Source organism: Saccopteryx leptura, chromosome 2, assembly GCF_036850995.1.
Source record: "Saccopteryx leptura isolate mSacLep1 chromosome 2, mSacLep1_pri_phased_curated, whole genome shotgun sequence".
Taxonomy (NCBI): Eukaryota; Metazoa; Chordata; class Mammalia; order Chiroptera; family Emballonuridae; genus Saccopteryx; species Saccopteryx leptura.
In genome coordinates, this window is record NC_089504.1 from 344,346,448 (window position 1) to 344,356,030 (window position 9,583).

The 9,583-nt window shown below is 50.8% G+C and overlaps 1 protein-coding gene across 6 annotated transcripts in view; it reads left to right on the forward strand.

Moving 5' to 3' along the window:
* Positions 1-9,583, forward strand: part of EZH1 (enhancer of zeste 1 polycomb repressive complex 2 subunit) — a 37,400-nt gene that overhangs the window by 25,405 nt on the left and 2,412 nt on the right. For all 6 annotated transcript variants that reach the window (XM_066364107.1, XM_066364109.1, XM_066364104.1 and 3 more), the window contains 9 exons: positions 306-502; positions 2,632-2,723; positions 4,506-4,546; positions 5,016-5,141; positions 6,548-6,726; positions 7,236-7,331; positions 7,732-7,813; positions 8,785-8,865; positions 9,271-9,355. In XM_066364107.1, the coding sequence (XP_066220204.1) occupies positions 306-502; positions 2,632-2,723; positions 4,506-4,546; positions 5,016-5,141; positions 6,548-6,726; positions 7,236-7,331; positions 7,732-7,813; positions 8,785-8,865; positions 9,271-9,355 (979 nt within the window). The remainder of the gene's footprint in view (positions 1-305; positions 503-2,631; positions 2,724-4,505; positions 4,547-5,015; positions 5,142-6,547; positions 6,727-7,235; positions 7,332-7,731; positions 7,814-8,784; positions 8,866-9,270; positions 9,356-9,583) is intronic.

The window sequence follows — 9,583 nt, forward strand, 5'->3', positions numbered from 1 at the left end:
CCAGCACCCGGGCCATCTTTGCTCCAGTGGAGCCTCAGCTGCAGGAGGGGAAGAGAGAGACAGAGCGGAAGGAGAGGGGGAGGGGTGGAGAAGCAGATGGGCGCCTCTCCTGTGTACCCTGGCCGGAAATCAAACCTGGGACTTCTGCATGCCAGGCTGACGCTCTACCACTGAGCCAACCGGCCAGGGCCCGGGACTATTTTTTTTACTAGCTATGCTGCCTTTTAAATAAAATACAGTACTTCTGAGTTTGTGACCAATTGCATTCCACCTTCTTTTGTTTCTTTTATTTCTTCCTCTCTTAGAGGCTAACTCTCGCTGTCAGACCCCCACAAAACAGAAGGCTAGTCCGGCACCACCTCAGCTCTGTGTTGTGGAAGCACCCTCGGAGCCGGTGGAATGGACTGGGGCCGAGGAATCCCTTTTTCGAGTCTTTCATGGCACCTACTTCAACAACTTCTGTTCAATAGCAAGGCTTCTGGGGACCAAGACATGCAAGCAGGTACTGTCTGAAAGGAGCAGGAACAAGCGTGGTCCCTCCTTTCTGTCACTAGTGGGCACTGCTCTGCCAGCCCTTTGCCATCCAGTAAGCCTGCCTATGTGGAGAGAAGCCATCTCAGGCTGTCCCTTGTGAGCCTGTGCTTCTGAGCTATAAAGGGGATCTCCAAACACGTGGCCTTCTGCGGAGGCCAGCCCAGCAGTGCTTGGAGCTCTGCTGTCCTCCTTGCTGAACTCTTATTTCTGTCTTAGCCATGATCTAACTCTTCTGGATGTTCCAGCATACTCTTAGCTTCCTTTTTGGTTCCCACCTTTTCTTTTAAGCGTGTATTCATTTTCTAGAAGGGACTCCCAGGTCTTTTTTTTTTTTTTTCAGAGAGAGAGAGGGATAGGCAGGGACAGACAGACAGGAACGGAGAGAGATGAGAAGCATCAATCATTAGTTTTTCATTGTGCGTTGCAACACCTTAGTTGTTCATTGATTGTCTTCTCATACGTGCCTTGACCACGGGCCCTCAGCAGACTGAGTAACCCCTTGCTGGAGCCAGCAACCTTGGGTTCAAGCTGGTGGGCTTCTTGCTCAAACCAGATGAGCCTGCGCTCAATCTGACGACCTCGGGGTCTCGAACCTGGGTCCTCTGCATCCCAGTCCAATGCTCTATCCACTGCGCCACCGCCTGGTCAGGCTCCCAGGTCTTTCTGGGGACATTCTAACCCAGTGTACTCCTGCTCCCCAGCTGCTGCTGCTGCTCCTGTTCCTCCCATCAGTCTCCTATTGCTTTATCCTACGAACGTCCTAGCACACAATTTCATGACTACACTCCCAAAAGATAGGCCTGGACCTCGCCTTCTCACTCATACCGTCACTGTAATCACAGTTTGATGGTAGCCAGTGACACTCTGAGGCAGGACAGGGCTGTAGTGAGGAGACCCTGTAGAACAGGGACAAGGAGTCAGGTAGTAAGGCCAGTCTGTCCAACAAGAAAGGAATGCCAGAGCCTGAACCCTGCTCACCAGGCTCCTAGCTTCTGGAGGAGTTTCTGTGGCTTCTTCTTCACGCCTCCTTTACTTAGAACAGACAATAGAACCAAGAATTGAAGTGCCCTTTGCTTTCATTGCTGAGCTCAGACCTATTTCCCTGAGACAGATTCTTTTTTATTTTTAATTTTTATTTATTTATTTTTTTTTACAGAGACAGAAAGAGTCAGAGAGAGGGATAGATAGGGACAGGCAGACAGGAACAGAGAGAAAGATGAGAAGCATCAATCATCAGTTTTTTGTTGCGACACCTTAGTTGTTCATCGACTGCCTCCTCATATGTGCCTTGGCCGGGGTGGGGGGGGGGCACAGCAGACCAAGTAACCCCCTGATCAAGCCAGCAGCTATCTTGGGTCCAAGTTGGTGAGCTTTTGCTCAAACCAGACGAGCCCGCGCTCAAGCTGGCGACCTTGGGGTCTCGAACCTGGGTCCTCCGTATCTCAGTCCGACGCTCCATCCACTGTGCCACTGCCTGGTCAGGCCTGAGACAGATTCTTAACCCTAACGATCCATCAAGCTGGGTGCAAAACAATTTTTGTGTGTACTTTTCCTGAGAAGAAGATGTATACTTTTCCTGAACTCTCAAAAGGGTCTATAACTAAAAAGGAAGGAAAAAGACTAAAAAGGAATACCCTAAAGAAAGAAGCACATGAAAGGCAGCCAGCTTTCCTGAAATACTGTCCTTCTGGGGTAGTCCAGCTCTGCCATCTCTGTACCAGCAGAGGGAGCTAGTGCTGGTATATGTCAGTTCTCACGCTCAGTTACACAAGGTACACAAAGTTGCCCTTCCTGAGAAGAGAGATACTGTCGGTAAGGATCAGCCCACCTGCAGGGCTTGGCAGGCAGAGCTGTAAATGAGAGATACTAACAGGAAAGCTGTAAGTGTGCTCAGTTTTTCTCCTTTCTTGAGTCAGGATGAATGGTTAAGAATGAACTTCAGAGCCATCACCACTCTGTCTCCCCCTGACTAGAGAGATGCTCAGTCAGCTGCTGGGAGCTCTCTAGAGCCCCCCTAAGCCCAGCACCTGGCTGGGTCACTTATATGACCGCCTAGCTCAAGAAGGAGTGACAGGACCTCTTGGATTTCTCTTCCAGGTCTTTCAGTTTGCAGTCAAAGAATCACTTATCCTGAAGCTGCCAACAGATGAGCTCATGAACCCCTCACAGAAGAAGAAAAGAAAGCACAGGCAAGGGTTGGACAAAGGACTTTCTGTGGCCAGGCTGTTCCGTGTGCTCTGACTTCCCCTTGGACTTCCCATCTGCCTCCCTCTTTAGCCACTGCCCATCCCTTTGGCATTGCGCAAGTGCGGGCCAGCCTTCTCAGCGCTCCCTGTGGGTCTGTGCCGCGGACCAGCCTGCGCCCTGTCCCTAGATGCTGTGGATCATGAGATCATTGTTTGGTTTTCCATTTAAGCTCCTGGCCAGTAGAATGTGAGCTGGCCTCATGGTTCTACCCTGAGGCCATTTTCCTCATTGGGTGATTAGTTAACCACTGTACCCACTTCTCAACCCTAACACCAGAGTTGTTTTGTTTTGTTTTTGGCACGTGTATTGTTTTTCTAAGTTTCATAATACTGTTTTCTAGTTAGCCTTTGCTTAGAGTTGGAAGTTTTTGTTTCTTGAGGTGTTTTTTTTCAAAACAAAAAGTATTGATACTCTGCCTTGGCGTGGTTCCCTAATTACTATCACCTATTGAAGGAAGGAACCGATGTGGATTCTAGTTGTAGAAGGAAGTCCCTGTGGCCGCTCCCTGTCAGTTCCTTCACTCAGAGCGTGTTCCTGAAAAGTCTTCTCACCTCCCCATCTTGAAACTCTGCCACTCCTCCACCCCCTCCATCCTTCCACCCTTCCACCCCCACCCCCTCACCTGTCCATCCCTCCACCCTTCCACCCTTCCACCCTCCACCCCTCCACCCCTCCACCCTCCACCCCCCACCCCTCCACCCCCCACCCCTCCACCCCTCAACCCCTCCACCCTTCCACCTCTCAACCCCTCCACCTGTCCACCCTTCCACCCTCCACCCCCCACCTCTCCACCCCTCCACCCTTCCACCCTCCACCCTTCTACTCTTCCACCCCCACCCCCTCATCCCTCCACCCTCCACCCTTCCACCCTTCCACCCCCCACCCCCCACCCTTCCACCCTCCACCCCCCACCCCTCCACCCTCCACCCCCCACCCCTCCACCCCTCCACCCCTCCACCATTCTACCCTTCCACCCCTCCACCCCTCCACCCTTCCACCCCTCCACCCTTTCACCCTTCCACCCTTTCACCCTTCCACCCCTCCACCCTTTCACCCTCCACCCCCCACCCCTCCACCCCTCCACCCCTCCACCCTTCCACCCTCCACCCCTCTACCCTTCCACCCCCCACCCCTCCACCCCTCCACCCTTCCACCCTTCCACCCTTCCACCCCCCACCTCTCCACCCCTCTACCCCCCACCCCTCTACCCCTCAACCCCTCCACCCTTCCACCCCCCACCCCTCCACCCCTCAACCCCTCCACCCTTCCACCCTTCCACCCTCCACCCCCACCCCTCCACCCTTCCACCCCCCACCTCTCCACCCCTCCATCTCTCCACCCTTCCACCCCCCACCCCCTCACCCGTCCATCCCTCCACCCCCCAACCCCTCCACCCCTCCACCCCTCCAAAGGCAGGGGAGAAGGAGGAACAATAGTGTTAGACATAGAGGGTTGGATTTTGTTTGGTGTCTATTTTTTGTTTTATATATGTTTGTTTGTTAAGGGGGTTGTTGCTTATGTTTAAATCTTGAAGCATAGGCCAGTGGGATTTGGGATGGACTCTAGCTGCCCTGTACCAGAACAGGGGCCTCCTGTGGGGGGATTTGGAAGGACAATCCCCAGTTATCAAACTGCAGTCCCTCGGAGTAGGTTGCATTGTCCTTTACCCACGTTTACAGAGTTCCCCAGAATCATGACCCAGACCCATCCTGTCTCTTTTTCAGGTTGTGGGCTGCACACTGCAGGAAGATTCAGCTGAAGAAAGGTAGGTTCCAGCAGGGCCTTCGACAGTGCAGCTCCAAGTCTCACCACTGTGGCCGTCCTCCGCCCCACCTGCAGCTGTACTTGTTGACCCGACACCGCTTCCATGGGTTACGGTTTTTCTGCAGCAGCTGAGAACAGCTCAGCTTCTCACTGCAGCTGCAGAGACCACTGAGGAGGTAGACTAACGGACCTTGTGGCCTCTGGCTTTCCTGGTCCTGGACTTCATTTAATGTTCAGAAAGCTGCGCTACAGTCCTGGGCTATTTCCACACTTTCCCCACAAAACAAATGACCCCATTGTAGCTTTTATGAACAATTATCATCAAGGATTGCCTCTCATTTCCGGTGTCAAATGAGTGTCCAAGGTTATGGTTAGAACGAGCCTCCTCTGAATCAGCGCCGTCAGACAGTGGGGAGGGAGGGCCGCTCGGGAGCCTGGGCCCAGCAGCGCACTGTTCTCTTCTGTCCTAGATAACTCTTCCACACAAGTGTACAACTACCAGCCCTGCGACCACCCGGACCGCCCCTGTGACAGCACCTGCCCCTGCATCATGACTCAGAATTTCTGTGAGAAGTTCTGCCAGTGCAACCCGGACTGTAAGAGCTCTTTGTTTTCCCTGGAGCCGGCCCAGTCAGTCGGCCCCAGGGCATCCCCGGTTGCCCTCCCTCCTGTGCCTTTTGCTGCTTAGGGGCCTTCTGATGCTCTCCTGGCTGCTGCATTTTAAGCATTCTACAAGAGACTTAAGATCTGGAAAGGTCATTTTTTAAAAACCCTTACATATATGATTCTAAAAGCAATAATTATACAGAATCAGTTATTTCCCCAATTTTACCATCTAGGGCAGAATTAAGAGATAACAGGAATCTTTTTCCTTATGGTGCAGTTACAGCCTCCCTTCCCAGAATGTTTTATAACAGATAAAGGTTACAACCCTGTGTATGTCTATTTCAGTTTAATACCTGGAGTTTTAATATCAAGTATGTCTGGATGTCAGCAGGAGGTAGGATAGAGGCCAGAAGGGCTTCTCTCACCTCTTATCACACTGTGTCCTTCCCCCTTCAGGGCAGTTTGATGGCAGTCCCCAGAGCTTGCAGAACCTGGTGCCCAGGCGTTTGTGCTGAAAATAACTCCCAACCCATAGCAGATACCACTCTGAACCACAGCAGAGGGGTGCTGGTACTGGGGAGGGCAATGTGGGGGGGAGGGTGACACAGAACGGATGCATTCTGTTTTCAAAATGATTGTTGTTTTGATGTTGGCTATTTACCAGTGAAAAACACTGATTTCATTGGGAGGGGGCACTATCCACCTCCCTTCCAAATTCTGCCATCAAGGAGAAGGGAAAACATTGTTCACTGTTGGGGAATTTCTAGGAAATACATCTCTGTAGTCAAACCTGCTTTTTTGACTCTCAAGCATAAATGTTGGGAGGCACTCCATTTTCTTTGGAAAAAATGGTTTTTTGGGGGGGGGGTTTGTTTGTTTTGTATTTTTCTTAAGTTGGAAACGGGGAGGGGGTCAGACTCCCGCATGCGCCCGACCGAGATCCACCCGGTATGCCCACCAGGGAGAGATGCTCTGTCCATCTGCGGCGTCGCTCTGCCGCAATCAGAGCCATTCTAGCGCCTGAGGCAGAGGCCACAGAGCCATCCTCAGCGCCTGGGCAAACTTTGCTCCAATGGAGCCTTGGCTGTGGGAGGGGGAGACAGAGACAGAGAGGAAGGACAGGGGGAGGGGTGGAGAAGCAGATGGGCGCTTCTCCTGTGTGCCCTGGCCGGGAATCGAACCCGGGACTCCCGCACGCCAGGCCGACGCTCTACCACTGAGCCAACTGGCCAGGGCCAGAAAAAATGTTTTTTGATTTTATGATTATCGGGAAGGGAACTTCTGTTTTGTCAAATATCCTTGAACACATAACATTTACTTCTCTGCTGTCCCTTGAGTCAAACCTGACCCAGCATTAGCCTGCTTCTCTTCCTACCCTTACCTGTTGTCCCCCCAGGTCAGAATCGCTTCCCTGGCTGTCGCTGTAAGACCCAGTGCAATACCAAGCAGTGTCCTTGCTATCTGGCTGTGCGAGAGTGTGACCCGGACCTGTGTCTCACCTGCGGGGCCTCAGAGCACTGGGACTGCAAAGTGGTTTCCTGCAAAAACTGTAGCATCCAGCGGGGCCTCAAGAAGGTGGGGGCCTTTCTCAGGGCTTTAGGCCGGGTTATGGGATGTGGGAGAGACTGGATAGTTCCCAGCAGCCTGTTTCTACCAGTTCCTTGGCAGGTTTGTACTTGAAAGTGCTTGGTAAATTCTAAAAGACACACTTTTACTGAATTAGTCAAGTTTTCTGTCCCAGTGATGGATTAGAAAAGTGACTAAACTGGCCAGATGGAAAGGCGCAGAAGGATGGACTGGTCATTGATGTTTATTTTTATTTGACACATAGCAGTGAATGCCCAGAGTCAGATCCAGAAGGTCCCCAGGTCTAGAGGAAGGGGCGTCATGTTTCCTTTCCCCACCTCCCTTTTTGTTTTTCCTCCCACAAGAACAGAATGGCTTACACCTTTTTCTGTTTTCAGATCCTCTTAACAGTTGGTAGTTCTTTCCACTTTGCCCCACATCATACACGTGCACCTCCAGCACGCATACCCCCTCACTCACACACCCTGTAGTCTGAGGTTTGACTCCTTCTTCCCCAGCACCTGCTGCTGGCCCCCTCAGATGTGGCTGGATGGGGCACCTTCATTAAAGAGTCTGTGCAGAAGAATGAGTTCATTTCTGAATACTGTGGTGAGGTGAGTGCTATCAGTTTGGCCCACATTCTTATCTGGGGAGATACTGATGAGAAACTCTGATTTTCTGTGGTCCAGACTTCTGTGAATTAATCTCTAAATAACTCAGCTGAGTTTTCACAGGGCCTTTTGGGGGATCCCACAGAACTGTTCGCAGTCCTGAAACAAACCACTCTTTTTCAACTCTGGCAGCTGAGGCCACACAAAAGGGGCTGGTGGGGGGACTCTTTAGCATAACATTGGCCAGCCTGGGTAAGGATTGCAATGAAATAACTGAGCTCAGTATGCTATAATCCTCAGCAAGCACCTAGATGTGCCACTGCCCCTCCCCCTCCTGTTCAGGGGCAGGGGATTGTGCCCTGAGCAGACAGCCTGATCTCCTTGTTCTTGTCTGTCTCTGCAGCTCATTTCTCAGGATGAGGCAGACCGACGAGGGAAGGTCTATGACAAATACATGTCCAGCTTCCTCTTCAACCTCAACAATGGTATGAAGTCTTCTTTCTCAACCCAAGGTCGTCTTGGGCAGGTCATCCTACCAGATGTCCCTTGTTACGGTCCAGGTTCAGATCAGCTCTGAATCTTCCAACAGAGGCACAGAGCAAGGCGATGAGATTGAACCCAGAGATACCACGAGCCACAGTTCACTTGCTTTGGGAGAACTTCCATTTCTAGTTGTGTTTCTAATCAGAGCACTGAGCACTTACACCTCAGAAATCTCCCTCCCTAGATGGGAAGAGGAGACCAGAATTCCAGTGAAAAGGGGGAACTCAAAGGGAATACTCCCACATGAAGCTGCATTTTTTTTTAAATTGAATTTATTCAGGTGACACCGGTTAGCATAATTAGACAGGTTTCAGGTGCCCAATTCTATAACACATCTCTACACTGTCTTGTGTGTTCTCCCCCAAGTCAAATCTCATCCCTCACCCACCTCCACACCCCACTCCCTGCAGTCGTGCACTGAAGCTGCATTATTATGCTGCCTGCTTTCCCAGATCCTGTTAGTGTGCTGGGCTTCAGAATGCCCACTGGATTGTCTTGTTTCTGTTACTGTTTGATTGATTTTTTTGTTTGTTTGTGGCAGAGACAGAATCAGAGAGAGGGACAGACAGACAGGAAAGGAGAGAGATGAGAAACATCAATTCTTTGTTGTGGTTCTTTAGTTGCCCATTGGTTGATTTCTCATATGTGCCTTGACCGTGGGGCTACAGCAGACCGAGCAACCCCTTGCTCGAGCCAGCGACCTTGGGTTCAAGCTGGTGAGCTTTGCTCAAACCAGATGAGCCCGCGCTCAAGCTGGCGACCTCGGGGTCTCAAACCTGGGTCCTCCGCGTCCCAGTCTGACGCTCTATCCACTGCGCCATGCCTGGTCAGGCTCTGTTTGATTGATTTTAAAGTCAAGAAGCTGTGAAGTTACCTGTTGAACACATGGTCTTCCTTGATTTACTTTATACAGATTTTGTAGTGGATGCAACCCGGAAGGGAAACAAAATTCGATTTGCAAACCATTCAGTGAACCCCAACTGTTATGCCAAAGGTGAGTCCCCAGTGAACTGGGAGGCGGGCTGGGCGAATGTATGCTTCACTTACTATGTTCTATCCATTATTAACTTTTTTATAGCTGAGCTATTTTCTTGTCCAAAGATAATTATGATTACTGTCTAGTATCATTTTGAGCCCCCCCCATTTTATAATCTGCTCTTTTGACTGAATACATTATAAACATTTTCCTTCAAACATGAGTCTTTTAAAGATAATTTTTTCCCCACGTCATTACCCAGAAAAAGAGATCTGAAAGTGAAGAGGCAGCTTTATTGACTACTTTCTAATTCCACTTCATTTATGTTTTCACTGGTAATTTGAAGAAAATCAGCCCAGAATCACAACTGATTGTTGACTTGGGGTGACTAGGAACCTAGCCCTGGGTTATTCCTATTTGCAGTGGTCATGGTGAATGGGGATCACCGGATTGGGATCTTTGCCAAGAGGGCAATTCAAGCTGGCGAAGAGCTCTTCTTTGATTACAGGTGAGACAGCCAGGTCCTAGAGAGGTGGCCCTAGAGGGGGAAGGGTAGCTGTTGGAATTGACTTAAGGCTTAGGGTGGTGATATGGATGAAGGCGAGGATCTCATGGTGCTCAAGGCTTTTTCTTTGTTCTGCTCTCTGGTGCCTTGCCTCAGAAGGGGGAGCACTGTACACTGCTGTTCAGAAATGGGAGGGGAAGTGAAATGGGAGGGGACTCCCATCTTTTTAAT